A 21,477-nucleotide genomic window follows, 5' to 3' on the forward strand; every position below is an offset into this window, starting at 1 on the left:
CATCACTGCCCTACACTGTCTCTTCAAAGATCTCAATCTAGAAACTTTTAAAAGTTAGCAACAATGCTCATGTTGCTAAATAGAAAATGCAGTTGGAAAAAATTAATTCAGATATTAGTCAAAAATTAGCTCAAGCTTTTTAAGGCTTTACATTAAGGAATTCCCAAATGTGGCCCATGGCTTTGGCTCCCTAAGAAGTAAATCAAATAACACAGTCCCTATGAGAGTAAGGAGGGTCCCTTCAAAATCAAATGCATCCAAACCAAAGCAAGTTCACTTCCGTGATTTCACAAATGTGGCTTCAAAATGCCAGAAGAGAAAGATGGCATGAGAATAAGCCAACTCACAGCCCAGGTGTGAGACAGAATGCAGTCATTTCCATTTTATTCTCAATTCTCCACCTCCTGAGGCTAAGAGCCATGAAGGGAGAATATCCTGTGTCTTGTAGCTATTGTTCTGATTTAGTTTCGAGCTTCAACTTGGGAGTTCCAGATTGACTGGGTTACTCATTATTTAAATCTCTTTGGCTAATAAAAGAAATGAGAAAATAATGCCGGCATATACAACATGCTTCTAATAGCACCTTGCTTTATTCCAGGATGGCCTGAGAAGGTTGTCAGGAAACGAGTATGTGTTCACTAAGAGTAAGTTGCCATAGAACCATTTGTTACTTATAACCTGTCTCTAGCCCAGGGGTGGGCAAACTTTTTGACTCTGAGGGCCACAATGGGTTCTTAAACTGGACCGGAGGGCCGGAACAAAAGCATGGGTGGAGTGTTTGTGTGAACTAATATAAATTCAAAGTAAACATCATTACATAAAAGGGTACGGTCTTTTTTTTTTTTTTAGTTTTATTCATTTCAAACGGGCTGGATCCGGCCCGTGGGCCATAGTTTGCCCACGGCTGCTCTAGCCTGTGCAGTCCCAGTGTTGTGGTTATTTGGGTGGGGGAGAATCTTGGTGTTACTTCCTATTGGTCTCATTGCAGTTTAAGCATTTCTATGTTCTACATTTGATACCAGGTCTCATAATTAAAATTACTTATCTGAACACTGTCAGAATAAGGATTGGACATTTCTATATGTTTAAACAGACTGTTAAAATGAATTGTTTTTCTGTTTGGGGGCCTTGGAATTTAGTAATCTAAGAGAAGAGCCCTGAAGTGAACATCCTCCCACCCTTAGAGTTCAAGACTTTCTCTTTGTAGTAGCAGATGAAGATGACAGATGCTCAAGGGCACCCAGGATTCCACAATTAACCCTCTTTCCGCACCCCCCCCCCCCATCTGTTTGCTCAGATGTGCACCAGAGTCACAGTCATCTTGCAATGCCAATAACCATCAATGATGTCCCCCCTTGTATCGCTCAATTACTTGATAATGAGGAAAGTTGGGAGTTCAACATCTTTGAGTTGGAAGCTGTTACACATAAAAGGTATGTAGCTTCTCTGGCTGCTGGCAGAGAAGACTGATGGCCAAGCTCAAGACTCCACGTTGGAAACTTTGAGGGAGACATGAGCCCTTGCAGAGAGGCTGTTCCTTTCATGCTGTGCTGGAGGGGTATCGCAGAGAGGAGACCATGGCCCCTGACTGTGCTCCTTTATGGAGAGAATTAGTGGGTGAGGTGTGGGATCAGCCTGGTGATGACCTAGGATGAGGAAATGCTGAGTCCTTTTCACATCTATGCAGGTCATTCCTTTGTGCTAAAGAGGTAAGAGCTCCAAGTATTCTCAGCCCCAGACTTGTTGAAGCCCCACCTTACAAAATGAGTTGGAGGGTACTGGAGACTTTTCTTTTTATTTGTCCTATAGGCAGGGCAAGGGTTAGATGACTCAAAGTCCTCTTCTGTAGTAGGGGGCTATTTCCTCCAGGGGTTAGTCTAGTAGGATGTGAATGCCTCGCACCTGTAAATAAGTAACATACGATAGAACTTCGCTGAGACCACACAAGCCATTCCTCTTGTTCTTAGGCTCAGTCACTGCCTCAGGGGACACAAAGGAAGTACAGAGCTGATGTGGAAGTGGAGATGGGGAGGAGGTACCAGGAGCCTTTCTTGGCTGTCAGATCCACTGAAGAGTTTATGACTTAGAGATAATCTGGAAGTCATTCAGATTGACCACTGTTGAGGCACATAGTTGCAAGAAGTGGCCAGTGAGGAGGAGATGTGTTTACACCCCAATGCATGTGTAATAAGCATCAGAAGAAAAATGCCTCCATTTCTCAGCATCATCAACGCAAGCAGTTTCTGGACCAATGAATACAACGAATCAGGGTTTGTCTTCCTGTTTTCCAGGCCATTGGTTTACTTGGGCTTAAAGGTCTTTTCCCGGTTTGGAGTATGTGAATTTTTACGCTGTTCTGAAACAACTCTTCGGGCCTGGCTCCAAGTGATTGAAGCCAACTACCACTCCTCCAATGCTTACCACAACTCCACCCATGCCGCGGATGTCCTGCACGCCACCGCCTTCTTCCTGGGAAAGGAGAGAGTGAAGGTAGAACTTTGATATCATGATCTAGTTACTTACCTAGACAATTTTTTTTTCTTTTGCTACAAAATTGGTCATTTGGTGTTATAAAGACGTAGCCTTTTCTCCTAGCCCTCCCCTACCCCGAATGCCTAAAGTAACTATTTATGCCACTATTGAGTCCTCTAAAGGCCTAGCTGATCTATGAACCCATTCTCCAAGTGTTTACTTTGTGATACTTACTTAGAGGACAAGATTTAATTATTATAACAAATGGTTACTAGGTCTAGTGGTTAACTTTTAGGATCAGAATTTGGCCATTGGTAAATTATAATCCAGATGGTGATGAGTTCTTTCAGCACTGCACATTTGCATACATATGTGTGTGTTGTGTAGGAATGATTGTGTATATCTTATATTAATAACTGTGTGTAACTCTGACAGAGTTCCATGTCCCCTTGTCTTATTTAGAAACCAGTACTGTCATGTACAGGTGCTGATGTGTAGGGTAGCGATATGTATACCCCATGTATACATATGGGCAAGAGAGCCCCATCTTCCCCACTTCCTGTCACCATTGGCACAATGAAGCTTGTAATTCCTTTGCTAAAACTGAAGCTTAGACTGTAGATACCCCTGGTAGAAGTGCTGTATAGAGACTGAAATTCGTATCAATCTGCAAATGCCTGACATTATATATAGATATATATAAGCTTAAAGGCCTGGTACTTAAGGAAAAGCATGTAGTGAGACAGGTAGAGGGAACAGGAATGGCACCAAAATGGAGACAGGGGTACTTTTTTTCTATTTTGCCAAATGCTGGTATTCACTTTCATCAGCAAGAACGTAAAGAATGTGTTTCAAGAATGAAGCTTTTGAAGATTTTGTCTCCTACTTTAGAAATTCTAAATGTGTGATCAGAGGTGATATGGGCCTGTGTTTCCATAGCACCTTTGAGGACCTAAGACACCTCCAGATTCCCACTCCAGGTTCTCGTTCTCAGTTTTACACTGCATGGATATTGTACAGCTGAGGTCCCCACTGCCAACTGAGGACAGGGCTAAGGCATAACTCCAAAACCAAGTGATCTATAGCTACTGCAGTCTTGAGTTAAAGATGAACCTCACTTAAGCAGAACCACTCTAGAAAAATACAGATTAAATGCTTGATAAATTAGGTAATGCTTAGTCACTTTATTATCTCCCTCCCCTAAAATAAGAATTTTTGTTTACATTGAGAGTTCTGCTAATGCATTCAGACTCTAGTTGAATTTCTCAAATAGCAATAGAAACAAGTCTAAGACTAGTAATACTCTTACAATTCAAAAGACATTTTCCCACTCTGTCACCCATGCCAGAGAATCAGAATTTAGGAACCTTGGAGAATTGGGCTCGAAGGGGCTCCTGAGTACAGAAGCTGAGTCAGCAGCCCACTGGTTAGTCCATGTGAGGAACTTCAAGTGAGATTTTTCCCTGAGGCCTTTTCCACCTGACCTGGTGCCACTGATGAAGAGTCAGGAAAAAATGTTTTTACCAAATTCCCATGTCATCTGTTACTCCTAATTTCTGTATACCTTAAGGCTAAAGTTCTTAATGTCTCTGTTACATAGCTGAGCCCCGCCACATCCTCAGCCCCGCCATAGATATGCCCTTCAGTTTGCGATGGGCCCTGTCTGCTCCCCACTTACCAGTTCCCTGGAACACTGCAGTGCGAGTCGGATAACCATGACCCTTTTGGTCTTCTGTGTGAATGAGTAACTGCAGACAAGGAGCTGTTCAGAGGCCGATCTGAAAGGGAGTCCAGTCTGGCCAATCTGCCTGAGTATGATCCAGTTCATCTCCTGCTAGTCCAAGGGGTAAAATATGCAGAAATGTCTGTGCCTCCCAGAGTTCGGTGGGGAAATTTTCTCCTGCAGAGTGTCCTCCTCCCCTAGGAAGGGCCTTGCTTCTCCCACATGCTCGTGAGCAGGCCCAGATTGCCTTCCCTGTCTCCCCCATTTCTTATCAGACATTGCATGATTAGACAGTGCCCACCAATACTGCAGGGCATGGCCTCCTATTGGTACCTTCATAAAAGTACCAGATCTAGGTCAGCATGAGCTGGAAGAAAAGGCACGTCTCATCTGATGCTTTTTGTGTTGTCTACTCCAGTTCCATGAATCTATTTCATTGAAGCATTTTAAAATTAGCCCTAGATTGTAAGCAAGATTGAACCTACTCCAGGAGCACTAGCTGAGGACCCATGGGTCCCACTGCACAGGTAGAATCGGTAAGAGTGGAGCCCATGTGGGGGCAGCTCTGGGTCATGCCTGCACCTGCAGGTGACCATGGCCTTTCCTGACCAGCAGCAAAATGGGGCCATGTTTGCTTGCTCTGAGCATTACAGAATCACTCTCTGAGAAGAGCTTAACAGAATAGCATGGACTGCTGTCCCTGCTCAGGAAACCTGCTTGTGTGGACTGGGGCCAAGCCAAGATTGCCCACTAGCTCCAAATCAGGATTGGAGATGGAAATGGCTCCCTTCCAGTGGGGAGAGCTTCAAAAAAGGTTTCAGGTCTGAGCTTCAGACCCATTATTCCTTACCTGTTAGTATCAGTTTTTCCTCCCACAGCCTGAGAGCAACTTGGGAATAGCAAATATGCCCACCCCTCCAGCCTCATCTTGGGGATCGCTTTCTCCTCATTCACTACCCTTCAATGATGCTCTGTTTCACCTCAGGAGTATCATGTAGGCTGTTGTTTCTTGCCTGGCAGGCTCTCCCTTGACACATCTGCCTAGGTCAGTGGTCGGCCAACTGCAGCTCACGAGCCACATACGGCTCGTTGGCCCCTTGAGTGTGGCCACAAAGTTTCAATCGCACTGTACGTGCGCGCCTGCACATGGTATTTTGTGGAAGAGCCACACTCAAGCGGCCGCAGTTTGCGGACCACTAGCTAGGTAATTCCTGCTTATCCTTCAGGCTTCAGCATAAAAGTCACTTCCTTAGTGAAGCCATCTCTGCCTACCTGCTGGACATGTAGCCATTAGCTACATGTGGCTAGTTACATCTAACTGAAAATTAAATAAAATGAAAAATTCAGTTCTTCAGTTACACTGTCACATTTCAAGTGTCCAGTAGCTACATGTGAATAGGGGTTACTGTACTGGGCAGTGCAGACATAAACATTCCCATCACCACAGAAAGCTGAATGGACAGCGCTGCCCTAAACTAGTCCAGGCCTCATGGTTATACTCTCAAAGCTTCTAACTCCCTTCTTAGCACATCTCACAGTAGGTTACTTTTATTGGTGTGGGTTTTTTTTGTTTTATTTTTGTTTTACTAATTTGTGTCTCCCCCAATAAATTATCAACTCCATTAGTGCAGAGACGATGCCAGTACAATTCATCACTGTAGCTCCAGCCCTCTGCATGGCAGCTGGGCACCCAGTCAGCACCCAATAAGTGATTATCAAATGAATGAATTCATAAAGGACAGTGTCTTATGTAACAGTAGCCCATTTGATAACTCCTTCCTAAAGCTGTGAACTGAGAAAGCATTTGTATCCCCTGATCTCTGCTTTGTGTTCTTTTATAATGAGAGCTTTAGAAAGAGGGCTACCCTTTTTGCCTTTACCACCTGCTAGCCCAGAGCTGAATCTTGTCCTTAATAGCAAGAACCCCCTTCACCTCATTTTCCTGGGAAAATTCTGCTCACTCTTGATCTTGTACTGCTTGGTTCTAATCCTTTTACCTTTGTGTGGAGTTGTGTTGTATCTGTGCCATTTACTGCCACACTCTCACTCTTTTCAGAAGCATGCAAATAAAATGAGTAATATTTGTGGTTATAGGCCACGTTCTGCTCTGCCACCCCTGGGAGAGAATCATGGCAATACCACATGGCAGGCATTGAAAAGGCCTATTTGGCTTCTTCCTGGATTCGGGGCGGGGGTGGGGGGTTAGGTATCCATTTTATCCCTCCAGATAATTCACAGCACAGCAAAGTGATGCAATGTGTGCTAGACAGCCTCTCAGCTTCGAGGAAGTCAGAGAAGGCTTAGTGGACTGGGGAGAACATTTTTATAATCCCAACTCCCCAAGTCTGCCCCACCCAAGAGACAAGGATGAGTAAAAGTCCCCTACATCCAGTAGGTAATACTCAACGTTGCCTCCCTCACCCCAGGGAAGTCTGGACCAGCTGGATGAGGTGGCAGCGCTGATTGCTGCCACAGTCCATGATGTGGACCACCCAGGAAGAACCAACTCTTTCCTCTGCAACGCAGGCAGTGAACTTGCTGTGCTCTACAATGACACGGCCGTCTTGGAGAGTCACCACACAGCCCTGGCCTTCCAGCTGACAGTCAAGGACAGCAAATGCAACATCTTCAAGAACATTGACAGGTCGGTTGTACTGGGCTCCTATGCTCAGGCTTGTGAAGTGTAAGTAGGATACTCAGCTTCCCTAACTTCTGCAAGTATTTAGTGTTCTCCTGCAGCGGTTCTCAACCTGTGGGTCGCGACCATTGGAAAACACATATAGCATATCAGATATTTACATTACGATTCATAACAGTAGCAAAATTACAGTTATGAAGTAGCAACGAAAATAATTTTATGGTTGGGGGGCACCACAACATGAGGAACTGTATTAAAGGGCCGCGGCATTAGGAAGGTTGAGAATCACTGGAAGGAGAAGGGGAAGTGAGAATACTTTGTACCATTGTGTCGGATAGTAAAATAATAACCTTGCCCTTATAAACTTAACTGTACTTTTCAGGCTTCTTTCATCTTTTTTAAATCTCATTTGGTCTTCAATGAGTTCATGAAAGTGTTTTATACAGAGCAACTCTATGAATATTGACTACAGTACTAATAACTATAATAGATATTTTTACTCTTGCAGGAGGACATCTGTCTTTTGTGTAACTCAAGGAAAATGTATCCTTCCCTGTCTTTCCCTAGCTCAATTTTTGGCCACTTAAAATCCTAACTCATGAGGAGACAGTATCAACAGGTCCCAGCAGGGCTGCTGGAGCCCAAGCACTGGACAGGTTTCCCCCTAATGGTTGTCCTCTCTTCGGGGGAGAGTTGGCCAGGTGTGAACAGATAGGAGCAGTTTCTCCTGCCTGCCACACCCTGCAGTCAGGCTCTGTTTATTTCTCACAGAACACCAGCCAGGCTGGGGAGCAGGCTCCTGGGAGAGGGCCGTGTACAGAGAGCACAGAGCTCACTTAGGCCTCAAGCCCACTCATCAGTCTCAAGGGTTGTTTTTAAAACTTTCACAGAAAGAATTCTTTCCAATAGCCAATTTTATTCAGCTGTGAGATGAAAAGAACTGGACAGTAATCTGGGACAGGATTGCTGCTCCATCCATTGTAACTTCTAATTGTAATTTAGAGGATTACTTATTAATGAGAAAACCTTCTTAAAATGCCATCACAGAAAGAAATAACAATTCAGTCTTGCAGGGCATTTGGTCCTGTCGAAGACATTCACTGTGATATGTGATCCTCACCAAAAGGTCCTTGAAACTTGGTCCTGTCCACAATGCGAATAGCTAATATAGATCCTGCTCTCCTGTAATATTCGAACTCCAACCCATCTACCTAATCCTATGTGTCATGACCAGCTAGGCTACCGGTGCAAGAAAGGTCATTATTGGCAATACAGCCAGTACACAATTATTAGACCAATAAAACATGTATGGGCTGTTTGAACCCAGGGACATTTCTGAAGTGTGGACATTTTGGACTGGACCAAAGCCCACTAACCATTCTCTATGCAAGCGGTTCTCAACCTGTGGGTCATGACCCCTTTGGCGGTCGAACGACCCTTTCACAGGGGTCGCCTAAGACCATCCTGCATATCAGATATTTACATTACGATTCATAACAGTAGCAACATTACAGTTATGAAGTAGTAACGAAAATAATTTTATGGTTGGGTCACAACACGAGGAACTGTATTTAAAGGGCCAGAAGGTTGAGAACCACTGCTCTATGCTAAGAATCATGATGTCTGCACTGCATGCCGTAGGGCAGCTCATCAGGTGCTATACCAGCCTTGTAGGGAAGGAACTTGTCATTTCCTTCCACCTCAGCCTCACTGTTTTGATGTTGCCAAGAGAAGGTACAAAGGAATTACCTTGTAAAATAGGTGTCTACCATGGGACAGGTATATATATATTCCCAAATCATATGAGGGTCAACTATCATTGGGGAAAATGGAATAGTGTCAACAAGTCCTGGTTTCATGGGAAGATGAGCAGGTGAACTATTTTGTGATTTGCAGTCATTTCTTAACTCTGTGCCCAGCTCCCTCCTAGATTGTGGGAAGTGAGGTGAAACTGTAGCAGAACAGTTCTAATTTGGGACATGATGTGAACAGGGCTCTCTGTCTTCTGGTTATTTTAGGAACCATTATCGAACACTGCGCCAGGCGATTATTGACATGGTTTTAGCAACAGAGATGACAAAACACTTTGAACATGTGAACAAATTTGTGAACAGCATCAACAAGCCAATGGCAGCTGAGGTAAGCATTTCTCATGTAATAAGATACATCAGAGTATATTTCTACTAGAGCCTACTCTGGCCTCAAAGCATTTTCTCTCTCTTGAATGCAAGGTGGTTATTTGCTTGAAGTTGGTAAGAAAGAGCTGAAAGTACTGGCCACTTGTTTTCCTCGGGGTCAAGAATAGATTGACAGTGTCCACAGCAATTCCGAGCTCCTTGAAGGAAAGGCCCTGGATAAAACCAGTGGTGACAAAAGGAGGTAGACCCAAAGAATAGGATGGAAGGAGCCTGCCAGCAGCACACCAGCATAAACGGTGCTATTTAAGAGATCCACGCCCTTTCTAATTCTGTTCTTTGAGCTGTTAGACCTCAGTGTCAGGTGTTGTAAAGATCTGTATTCCTGCTGGTTTGCATTAAAAGCATATCAGTACCTAAAGACTATAGGTACTGATTGGGAGTGACTAGTTGCAAACAAAAGACTAAGTTGTTTTTCCTCTAAAATTTACTGATGTACCTTGGACCTGTGTTTAAGTCCCTATAAACTTGAGATTGGGGAACATGGATAGAAAGTTCCCATCTCTTGTTTAAAATGAGATAAACTGCCCTCTGAAACCATGAAGCTGTTCATAGCCCATAAAGTTAGAAAAGCTTTTTGCTCACTCCTGTTGAGCGGGAGAGGTTGTGTATGTGGATAGAGTGTGGACGTCTTAAAAGTAACTGGATGATCAGTAAGGAGACTACCTGTGTAGGACCCCATCACAGAACCAGCCTGGATGGAGGGACGGTGCCCACCTCACCTGTGTCCCATCTCTCAGGGGTTCCACAGCACACTGCCAGGGCCCCTCCTTCCACAGAGGACTTATGGGGGTGGGGGAAGGATCTGGGGATTTAGGGGAGAAAATTATAGAGAATCATAGAATTTAGTGTTGGGAAGATCATCTATCCAAGTAAGATTTACTACTTATTGAAGTAACTATTGTAAGCAGTATCTTCCCAATGGTAAGTAATCAAAACAATAACCTTCAGAACATAATTCTGCCCATTGATGGCCTACTAAATGGGCCCAGTCTCAAAACAAACCCTTAAATGTCATGATGTCTTTCAGCTTGGCAGAGCTCTGGAGAGCTAATTAACTGTTTTCACACAATCAATTCAATGGTGTCTTTGAAGGTAGAGAATAGCAATCTTCCAGACTTTGCATAGAACAGGTGTGTTATTGCATTCATGTAAGCCTACTCATGGACCTGGCTGCTTAGTTCATAACCACTGACATGTATGACCAGTCTTTTTAAACGTGCTGAACATACCTGTTCCTACCCTGCCAACTTTTGCTCCTAGAAACCCCAAAGCTTATATGGTTCACACTCCGTACTACCCAGTCAGAAGAGCAGCCAGGAAAGCATACGTGGACACATCCACTAAGAGAAAAAAACAAAGTAGGAAGAGGTGGGTGAGTAGGAGTGAGAGAGAAGGTCACAGGAGGGAGGGAGCTGGCAGGTATAACTAGAAATAAATGAAGAAATAACTGAAGGGTCACAAGTATGTGTTACTCCCCCATCTTTAATGTGTTAAAAAACAAAGTTTTGCTTTTACACATTTCCTGATAAAAGTGGGAGAAAAGCTCTTCTCCTTTAAGATTACAAACCAAATTACTAAAAACAAAACTGCGTATAGCAGTCCCCTCTGGGAAGTGGATGGAAGTGAGGTATTAGGTGGGTGTTGACAGGAACATTGACCTTGTAAACTCCTAAGTTTTTATGTTGCCTGAGGGTTAACAACAATATATCGGTATTATATATAAAATCACTGATGGGAAAACTGCCTTCTCTGAGTCACTGTCATGCCTCAGTGTGCCCTAGTGGATTCATCATCATCTTGAACCAACCCTCATCTGGCAATGTTTTCCAGGTTGAGGGCAGCGACTGTGAATGTAACCCTATTGGGAAGAACTTTCCTGAGAACCAAATCCTGATCAAGCGCATGATGATTAAGTGTGCCGATGTGGCCAACCCGTGCCGCCCCCTGGACCTGTGCATCGAATGGGCCGGGAGGATCTCTGAGGAGTACTTCGCACAGGTACGTGGCCGCTGTGGGGAAGCTTTTCCTCTCCTGGAATGGTCTGGTGGCATAGCACTCCCGGGATTCTGTCACTTAGTACATGACTCCCCCTGGACGGAAGCTCTGGCTCCCCCAAGAGACTGATGTGGCTGGTCATAACCAAAGTCTCTCTAGTGGAAGAGAAATAAACTTAGCCTTTGGAAGTATCTTTTCATCCTCAAATTGTTAGATCCTGAGCTTTCAAAAAAACTAGGAAAATCATTCATTCATTCACTAGGTTATTATCACCATGGTACATTATGGGGAAAACAGACATAAGTCATGGGTAGCTCATAATGTAGAAATAGGTAGGTCCACACAATAGCTAAAAAAAATAATCCCTAAGGGAGGTCTATGTTAAGTGCTGAGAGAGTTCAGAAAGTTTTTTTTCCTAGATAAAAGAGGGGCTTTGTGGAAATGATGTTAGAGCTGTTTTGTTGTTAAGGATTTAGAAATGTGGAAATAAAAAGGACTTTCTGGGAGAACAAAGCATTATGAGCAAAATTAGTAAGGAGGGGGGAAATCACAATTTTTACATAAGGAGAGCAGCAATATCTAGTTCACTATGGCAGTACAAAGAAGAATTGAGAGAAAAATCCAGAAAGCAGTAGACTGCAAGATGCCATCTGAAATACAGGCCACCTTCCAGAGAAGAGGCTCTGAGGACTGATGTGTGTATATGTGCGGCAGGAAGACAAACGCACTAGTAGCTACAAGTAATGCAGGGGGAGGGTCTCCACGGGTGCAATGTACCTCTGAGGTACATCAGCTATTAATAACGAGCTGATGACATCTCAAAGGGCCAGCGAGGGGAATGGCCAGCCCAGCACCCAGTTAGTTAGCTGCAGCCTTCAAGGCTGGGAAGAGAGCCCCTGAATTAAAGAAAAGTAGGACAGGCAGTTCTGGGCTTGCCAGAAAGAAGAGGGGAAAAACACACACCCAAATAATCTTTGAACAACAGTGGATATTTCAAGGCTGCTGGATCGACTAACCTGAAATGAGCAAGCTGAGCCCACAGCCAGTCGGAGGTTGTTAACGGGCTTCCCAGGACCCACAGAGAGGACCTGAAACCTACTCCCAGCTATTCTTCACGTGTGTGAGCAGGAAATGGGAAGAACCACGTAAAGTTCTTTAATGTAGCTCCTTGTTTAGGTGTCCTTTTCCCAGAAAGGAATGTACTACTGTTCACAAGCCAATGTGACCTAAAAATCAAAAGTTACAAATGAGGCCTCTGATCAGCTGGCCTCGGACTCAACACATCACCAGGAAATATGGATCTTAATATTCAGCTCAGTGAATTACGACCTTACACGTATAAACGTATAGGCCAATGTGCAAAATACTCAGATTACACATACCTTGGGCGAACTGCATGACCAATACCCAAATCTGGTACACAAACCTAGCTTGTCAATCACTCTTTCAAGTAAAAATAGTTTTCCCTGAGGAAAAAAGGCTGGTTCAGCTGGACTGCATGCATGCTTTCCCACAAGACAACCAGCAACGTGTGGAATGCAGCACAAGGGCTTAAGAGTATTTTGTCACAGAGTATTAAAAAGATGTAACTCAAAGGTCCAAATTTAGAAAGATTAACCCTTTGCGGTCGTTTGTCTACTCTCAGCCACCAAAGCTTTTTTACCGTTCCGGTCGTATGTCTGCTCTCAGCCACCACATTAAGGAACCGTACGAATTTTAACTCTATTCATTCATGTATCAGTTCATAATTTCTCTGAAAGCTCTTAAGTGTCTAAGCGACCTTGTCACGAACCAAAACATTGCCCCGACGAAACTCAATATAAACAAACGCGGTCGTTCCACACTCGCCATGCAAAACACCGTGGCGAGTCAGTCGCCTTTTGAGAGTGAAGAAATCGACAAGCTTCGCAGAATTTCAAATAAAGCTTTACAAATTACATTTAACTGTAATTAGGCATTCTCGCTTGTTAAGATATTTCAAAATAATACTCCAAAATGGCAAAAAGAAAGTTACCGAAAGAAGTGTACTGCGAATCTGAAAGTAACGATGAAGAGTTTTATTTTGGCACCTTGAATACTGACTCTGACGTAGAAAGTGATAACGTTTGTAGTGATTCTACTAGTAGTGACATAGTTCCAAAAAAGAATTAATAAATCTTGTTTATCCTTCATAATCTTGCATGTTATGTATCACTGCTCTTTCAATGGAAATTAATTCCGACCAGTATGACACCCATGTCCAAATTTAATACGACCGCAAAGGGTTAATTCTTACTGCTTCAGTGAGGATGTTTTTAAGTAAAACTGGCTTTCTTTTTAAACTGCAAGCAGGTGACAGTGAATAATACAATGACTGGTGATACAATTATGCTAAGGTATCAGCAGTTTTACCCATCATTGCTTCTGTACTCTCAGTGTAAATGTCAATTCGTATTATTCATGTTATTAGTATTACTTTGAAAATAGTCTTGCAATAGTGAAAATAGATCTCAGAAATGGGGGGTATGAACCCCGAGATGATCGATGCTTCAGGAGGGGTGGTGGTATAGCATAAGAGACTTGAAAGTCAGAAGTCCTGAACTGAGTTACTGCATCTCATCAGGTAATCGACTTACATATACCCCAGAACCTTGCTGAGCCTATTTTTTCATATATACGACTGGATGATGACCTATTTTCACAGGGTTGTTCTGAGATACTAGGTCGCACAGTAACCGTTCCGTGTGTGCCCTAGAGCCCTGTGAGTGTTCTGTCTTACAGACTGATGAAGAGAAGAGACAGGGACTGCCTGTGGTGATGCCAGTGTTTGACCGGAATACCTGTAGCATCCCCAAGTCACAAATTTCTTTCATTGACTACTTCATAACAGACATGTTTGATGCTTGGGACGGTAAGATAGTTCTTGTTTTGTCATCTACACAAAATATTATCCTTTATGATAATTACCTTTAACAACATAGACTGGGCCTAAAGATATACATGAAATGTTTTGTGTATTTTTTTTTTAAGTCAGCTGCCCGTGACCAGGTTATGGTGGGGTACTTGTGTACAGAAGATTCAATGAATGTTTGATAAATGGATAAATAAGTCTTTACCTCTTCAAAGGACCTCTTCCAAAGCTTAAAGCAGTTTTATTCTAGCATTGGAAAAAACTTTAGAAAGAACACAAAATGTATTAAAAGTCTACCCTTAATCACAATTCTTTTAGTAATGGCTTTTCAGTTTTTAATTAAAAGGACCTATCTGTATTTTAGAAACTAATGCTGTGTGTTCACGTGCAGCCTAAGGTCTAAACTAGGGTACTTCTCCTGCAATTCTGATCCCAAATTTGTCCCACAGAGCCCTGGGATCTAACTTAACAAGCTTCTTTTGATTCTTTTATGTCCTTGCAGCCTTTGCACATCTGCCAGCACTGATGCAACATTTGGCCAATAACTACAAACACTGGAAGACATTAGATGACCTGAAGTGCAAAAGTCTGAGGCTTCCATCTGACAGCTGAAGCCAAGACAGAGAAGGGGACCTCTTTCTGTCAAGGGCATGTGAATCCCAGTAGTGTAAACGAGAGGCTTTCCTTTATAATGAAAATGACAAGTGTAGGTCAAGGAGCTAATGTTTAATATTTGACCTTGAATCAAATAAGTCCCCAGATTTTATTTTTACAAAGATATGTTCTTTATACAAGCAGTGACAGAACAAATACACGGCAAAACCCTTTGCCATGCTGTCACCCTGTGTGCCCTCATCAACCATGGAGATGAATGACTGTAACTAGCAGGACATACACAGCACAGACTTGGTGCCTCTGAGCCCATCTCCCTGGATGGTGACCACGTAGTTTAGATAGTGTTCAGCTCATATCTTACCATAAAAATCACCATCACTGTTTAGCTTGACTGTTTTCCTCAAGAGCTTTGGTCTGGAGGATTCATACTATCTAAGAAAAGAAACTATATATAAAATGAAGAACTAGGACCAAATTATTGATAAACCAGTTAGCTTCACTGGCTGTTTCTTCTGATTGATGTTATGACACCCAAGTTAGAACCCAGCCTTGTCCTGTTGAGTGCCTTCTAGACTGGTAGCAGCTGCCTATATCCCTCTCTCCTATAAAAGGCATTCATCTTAATAGAAAGCCATCCATGATGGGGGAGTGACATTTTGTTTGGGGGACTCTATGAGATCCCCTTATTTCTGGTTATCAGAGGCAGTCACAAGGCACTATAGTATTATATAAAAGCCATTAAATCTAAATGCCCTTGGACAAGCTTTTTTAAAAAAAGAAAAAATTTATATACATTTGCTGTTGAAAATTTTTATGAAATCTAAATTTTCTGGATATAAGTCAATCAAGTATGTTGTACCATGTACCATCTCTACGTATATATTTGGGGAGGGGATTTGGGAAGTTTCAAGGTTCATATATTTTTAACCTATCTGTATTTGCAATCATGCCATTTTCCTTTAATGATGTAAAAATATTGCAAGATGTGTAAATATATTAGAAAATAGACATATGGGGAAACAGTAAATACTATTAATTGTATGCTAAAGCTTCTAAAGCACAAGTGCATATTTTTATACAGCTCTTTTCACAACTTTCTGTGATCTACATGAAGTCGGACTTGAGTATTTTTCCTTTCTTTTATCAGTCAACCCTTCTCTATAAACTCAGTAAACAAAATATCTTCATTTTTCTTCCAAATTCTTTGTACTCCATGCTGCATTTTTAAGAGGTATAAACAGAGACTGAATTAACTGAATCAGTAGTTACTTTTTTCAAACAAAAATTGGAATGCAGAACACTTGGAATTAGTACATGGGGAAAAAAATGTCTTATCACTACATAATGTGCCAATATTTTTTTAATGTTTTATACCAAAAAATGGAAACATATATGACAATTCCATGCAAAGAAGTGTATCTAAATTATTTTAGGTAAGAAAACTTGCTTGGTCAGGACAGCAGCTAGCGTTGTATTATAATGCTGCATTATGTAAATGATGAAAATGTTTTTGTGAGATACTTGTAACTAAATTCTTACAGCCATTTTTCATTTCCAACAGCTATTTTTTATTGTACCTCCTTTTTGACCTACGTTTTTCATAACTTCAAATTTTCGGTTTAGTGTCCTTTATTTCATGAGTCATACACTTTGTTTTCAGAATTCAGGGTATCAGAATCCCATTTAAGGAGCTAAATACTTTGCCTAGGCTTCAGAAGCTTGCTTGAGGCGAGGACAATCTTTTCCTGACCATCTCTCTTTCAGTTATATTTGGTAAGTAAGAAACATTTATCAGCTGCGTCACATTTTCTATATGAATGTTGCAGCTTATTCAGTGGAATGTCAAATTAATTTCATATTAACTCAAATTCTTTAAGACTGCCAGGTACTAAAGCTTCAAAATAGTTCTGCTCTTTATCAGTGCATGTAATCTACTATTGTGTAATCTGAGTTGCTACCTAAATAATGCATTCCTCCAAATAGTCATTTTATTAGAAATGTGATGTGGTCTTTCAGATGGATATAAACTATTATAATTGCCTCCTATCCTGAGTTGTTTACTAAAACATTCTGTGTTGAGGGGAGCTATATTAACTTAGGAAAATGCAATCCTATCTAATACAGAGAGAAGTCATATTACTACTACTTAACCACAAGGAAAAGTTAGGTTATCTGCACCAGAACAAACAACCCTATAATTTAAATCATTCTTTACTTCCAATTTAAAATTTGCTTGCCTTCAGGAGTCTTGTGGGCAAAGAACAAGCCTTACCCGTTCAATCAGAATCTCACTTGACGAGAAATAAAAGGGATATTCCAAAGTTTAGGCTTTTGATTGCGATATGAATACAGCCAGAGAATGAGGTTAATAAGGCACACTACATAGTGTTACTTGCAACTAAAATAGCATTAAAAACTAAGATGGAAAAAAAATGTACATAATTGTATTCTTCTAAATTAGGGCATTCATGAAAGCAAAAACCAGTCCAGTGAGTGGGTTGGAAGCTTCCCTCTAGACCAGTGGTTCTCAACCTTCCTAATGCCGTGACCCTTTAATACAGTTCCTCATGTTGTGGTGACCCCCAACCATAAAATTATTTCCGTTGCTACTTCATAACTGTAATTTTGCTACTGTTATGAATCGTAATGTAAATATCTGATATGCAGGAGGTATTTAGGCGACCCCTGTGAAAGGGTCGTTTGACCCCCAAAGGGGTCGCGACCCACAGGTTGAGAACCGCTGCTCTAGACACAGTTTTTTATGGCAGAAAACTAGAGTATGTAATAGATTGATTTGCCCTGGTAGTATTGGCTCCCAAAACTCACCTGAGGTTTGTATCACTCCATGTGAACAGAATACTATCACAAATTACTAACCCAGAACAGATTAGGAAATAAAGCAGTTAAAAATGATGAGTTTCTCATATAATTCACAGAATATGTCATAGAAAACAATTTTACAAACTGATGACCTAATGTAAAATTTCCAAAGAAAAACTGCTAGCTAGTAATGAAGTAAATATTAAAGCCTAAAAATGATTCTGAGATATTTAATCAAACTAATCAACCATCTGATGCACTCAGACCAGAATGCATGTCTGCCTGGTGTTGGGATAGTAACCATGCTGCACCTTCAGGATAAAAGATTAGAAAGATATTTCTGCAATTCCTCAAATATGCCACAAATAACAAGTTGTTGGATAACATTCATGTTCTTCTATTCTGTAATGGAAGGAACAGATTTTAATATATTTCTCTAAAGCTATTTTCATTATAAATTAAAAAATAACTGAAAATTATTTGCTCTTCCTCACATGGTAGTCATGTAAGTATCTTTGATTTGTCTTTAATGCCGCTCAATGATGACAAGGGAACAGAGCTAACACATTACAAGGCCTTACCTCTCTGGGCCTCAGGTTTCTCATTCATAACATTATGGCACTGGTCTGGCATAGATAACCTCAGCTCTTCCGGTCTTTGGAGGCAGTTGTGAAAGCAGCTGTCAAAGGTAAAAACTAGTAAAAACAATTTATAAAGATTCCATCAAGAGTGTGTGTGTGATGAATAAGTCTGCAGAAAAATGTTCTTTGAGAAGGATCAGTCCTCTGACACATCCGTCACCTTGCACTTACTTTACTAGAATTCTTTCATCAACAGTTTAAATTTAATAACTCCACTACTAAACTCACCCATTTTTAATGTGTGGAACACTTCTTAATTTTTATCCTTTAGTACCAAAAGGGAGAAAGAGTGCTCTGATATAAAGCTGATGAAGATGATTAAATCTCAGTGACTACTGCAAGAAACTACCTAAGTGAAGCCTGTCTCAAGCATTTCATTTCTGAGTCAATGGTAAGATGAACCAGGCACTTTGGACTGCCGTCTCTGACTGGAACACTATACTCACCTAGCTCTCACCCCTGGCATGTAAGAGGGCAGCGGCTAGTGTAGTACCAATCTAGCCAATAGCTCTTCAGGCCAATTCACACTGAGGAGAAAAATACATCCTCGTAAGATTCCTACTGATTTGAGTTTATAGGAATTTTAGTAGCTAGAACTAAACATAAAAAATGATTTAACAAATTAGTTGGCACCAGAGATTCAAATTTGCTCTATAGAACCTTGACAATTAGTTATTAAAGATGAGAGGAATTTATAAGAGAAAGGATATATTTAAATTTATCACAAGGATTCTTAATCAAATGGGTTCTAATGATAACCAAAGAATAAAAAACTTATAATTAAAACCACAACTTTACTGTTCTGTTTGAACCTCAGAACAGTACTCACCGCTTCAGCAGCATATGTGCAATTATGCACTCTCCATTTCCTACAGGGAAGAAAGTTCTCGGGAGAGCTCAAGGTTTACATTCAAGTTATGCTACATCCTACCTCTTCCTCAGTGGGTTTTTCCTCCCAAAACACCTTCTATAATTATCATGTATACTTATTTCCTTAAATAAAATTTTAAAGAAATGAAAAAGGATATGTAAGCTATTCATTTGAGAACAAAGGTATTTCAAAATCCAAAGACTAAATGAAAGAAACTATATGCAACTTAAAAAAATTTAATGATGAATAAGAATTGAATTAGAGGTAATAAAATTATACTGAAGAAAGAGGCTCTGAGTACTATGCTCATTTACCACAAGCTCATAATTTCTGGGGTAAAATTTTCTAAAGCATAAATTTTTTAAATTGTAAGGACACTATGGTATACTTTTATTCTGTATCAACAGATACTTGTATTGTGATCTGAAAACTTCAACTTTTGAAAATTCACTAACATACTTGTGGTATATTCTTTGGTGGATGTACTCACACCTAACTTGTTGCTGGTTTGCATCCCCCCCCAAAAAAAAATAAAGAATTCAAACAATCAGAATTTTATAAAGTAACAAGAAAAAAATACATTACACATTTAAGTGAGTACATGTTAATGGTTTTCAGAGTATTACCCTATATTTGATGTTCAAGTTCATGCACATGTATTCTAAATTCCTTAAACTAGGCAGCAAGATACAAGTCACCATTCTCCTCTAATTTCTGAAATAATTTTAAACTGCGCAATCCAGATTCTCGGTCTCCATTTTTCCATAAAATAATGAGATGATCAGCAGAGCATGTCACTAGTCCATGATCTTCAAAGTATAGAAACATCTGTAAAGAAATTTTAAACTACTGAGTACAGGAACTTCAAGGAGAAGAGACATGGCCAAATTAAAGCAACACGTGTGTTTGTAAGATGTGTACCTTGGAGATATCTTTGGATCTGAATGTAAGACTCCATATCATTTTCCATAAGAAATTTTATTTTTTATGTGTTGGTAATAGTCACATACAAATATATAAGTACTAAAAATATAAATACTAGACCAATGACCAATATCTAGTATTTTAATAATTAGAACTTTAATACTGCCCAACTACAGAACTATAACAGCTATTTTTATAATGTACATGAATTCCTAGAGTATCTTCTGTATTTTACCATATTCTTCTTCAAGTACTAGTTTTAAGATTTTAAAAAGTCCTGTCAGACCTACTTTACTTAATCACTTATAACTTGTCCCATTATTTATACACAAATGGCTACCAAAATAAAAGTCTGAATTCTCCCAAGATAAACAGTGGCTTCAGATCTGTAAATAAAACAAGATAATCAATCCATACATAAGCATTTATTGAGTGTCATTATATGCATATGGTCCCTACCCTCAAGAAGGTTCTAATTCAGTTGCTGAAACAATTAGGGCACCCATTAAAGACTGTGTGATCAGTACTATGTAATAAGTAGTTCAGATTATAATTTGTCACGGAAATTCAGAAAAAGAGGACATAGATCAATAATAACTGAAAATGTCAGAGAAAGTTTCAAAAACATAAACATCTCCAAATAAAGGGAAGGTCATAGGAAAATGGAGTGTTGATGAGAAGGCAACATGAGTACTATGACGTGGAGAGAGGACATGAATGAAGTCATGAAAAGGATGAGCTCCTCCAAGGAAAGAATGAAATAAAGGAGAGAAATAACATTAAAGAACACAGGAGAACGAGAATTTTCTTTGAAATAACTTATACATTTTGAAGATAGCAGGCTAAGGCCTCAGCTGTTAATGTAGGAGTGCAGGGTGTTAATACTGGAACAAAATTCCTCAGGACATGGAAAAGACAGAGCACAGAGGGGCTGGAGTACAGATGAAAATACAATAAAAGGAATAAGAAAATTCAGGAAATAGAAAATCTAGTCTCTCAGGTACTTAGTGAAGCCAGAGATACAATTTTTTTTTAAAAAAAATCTTTAAGTATCAATACTTTCAGGAAAATTCCTAAGAAATTGACATTTCTATATTTTGACAACTGCCACTTTGAAGGTTTCCTCCACCACTGAGTAATACGTGTGAAACCTTTAATGGGTTCCTACTATTTTTAAAAGAAAATCCAAACTCCTCAGCCTTACATTCAAGGGCATTCATACTCTAACCCAACTAGTTTCCCAGGCTCCTTCTCCGATGCCAGCACGTGTTCACAGAAATCCAATGCTCTAGCCTAGCAAATCTGCTCCTTGCCACCAAATAGTTCCTATTTGTGTCCTTTTCCCTACCACATTCCATCCTCAACACTCCCATATAGCCAAGCAAATGAAGTTAAACAACAAAACAATTGGACTACTTGTTAGAGGAAAGCAAAGATGAGTACCCAGTATCTCGGAGCATCAATCCTCCCTAACTTTTAAGCTTCAGCTCAAGTCCTCTATCTTCCACTAATCATTGTCTTCTCATTCCTGACTCTCCACTGTCTGCTATGCATCTGGGTCCGCATAAGATGCCTAGATTAACAGCTTACTAGGTCTGTATCCCTTCTCACTACTAAAGTATAAGATCCATAGGGCAAGTATTGTAGTTTTATATCTCTTTGTAAACTCCACTGTCTAGTATAGTGCCTG

General features: G+C 40.6%; 2 protein-coding genes across 2 annotated transcripts in view; one reads left to right on the plus strand and one right to left on the minus strand.

Moving 5' to 3' along the window:
- PDE8B (phosphodiesterase 8B) overlaps positions 1 to 16,576 on the plus strand; it is a gene marked incomplete at its 5' end in the record, with an annotated part of 176,056 nt that extends 159,480 nt beyond the window's left edge. The window contains 8 exons of the mRNA XM_081090250.1: positions 599 to 644; positions 1,298 to 1,433; positions 2,292 to 2,490; positions 6,622 to 6,839; positions 8,852 to 8,972; positions 10,862 to 11,029; positions 13,787 to 13,916; positions 14,419 to 16,576. Of these exons, the coding sequence (XP_080946376.1) occupies positions 599 to 644; positions 1,298 to 1,433; positions 2,292 to 2,490; positions 6,622 to 6,839; positions 8,852 to 8,972; positions 10,862 to 11,029; positions 13,787 to 13,916; positions 14,419 to 14,528 (1,128 nt within the window). The 3' untranslated portion in view covers positions 14,529 to 16,576. The remainder of the gene's footprint in view (positions 1 to 598; positions 645 to 1,297; positions 1,434 to 2,291; positions 2,491 to 6,621; positions 6,840 to 8,851; positions 8,973 to 10,861; positions 11,030 to 13,786; positions 13,917 to 14,418) is intronic.
- A 2,825-nt stretch (positions 16,577 to 19,401) lies between these two features.
- Positions 19,402 to 21,477, minus strand: part of WDR41 (WD repeat domain 41) — a gene marked incomplete at its 5' end in the record, with an annotated part of 51,137 nt that continues 49,061 nt past the window's right edge. Inside the window, one exon of the mRNA XM_081088792.1 lies at positions 19,402 to 19,691. Within this exon, the coding sequence (XP_080944918.1) occupies positions 19,539 to 19,691 (153 nt within the window). The 3' untranslated portion in view covers positions 19,402 to 19,538. The remainder of the gene's footprint in view (positions 19,692 to 21,477) is intronic.

This window comes from Myotis nattereri, assembly GCF_964212035.1.
Source record: "Myotis nattereri genome assembly, chromosome: 4".
Taxonomy (NCBI): Eukaryota; Metazoa; Chordata; class Mammalia; order Chiroptera; family Vespertilionidae; genus Myotis; species Myotis nattereri.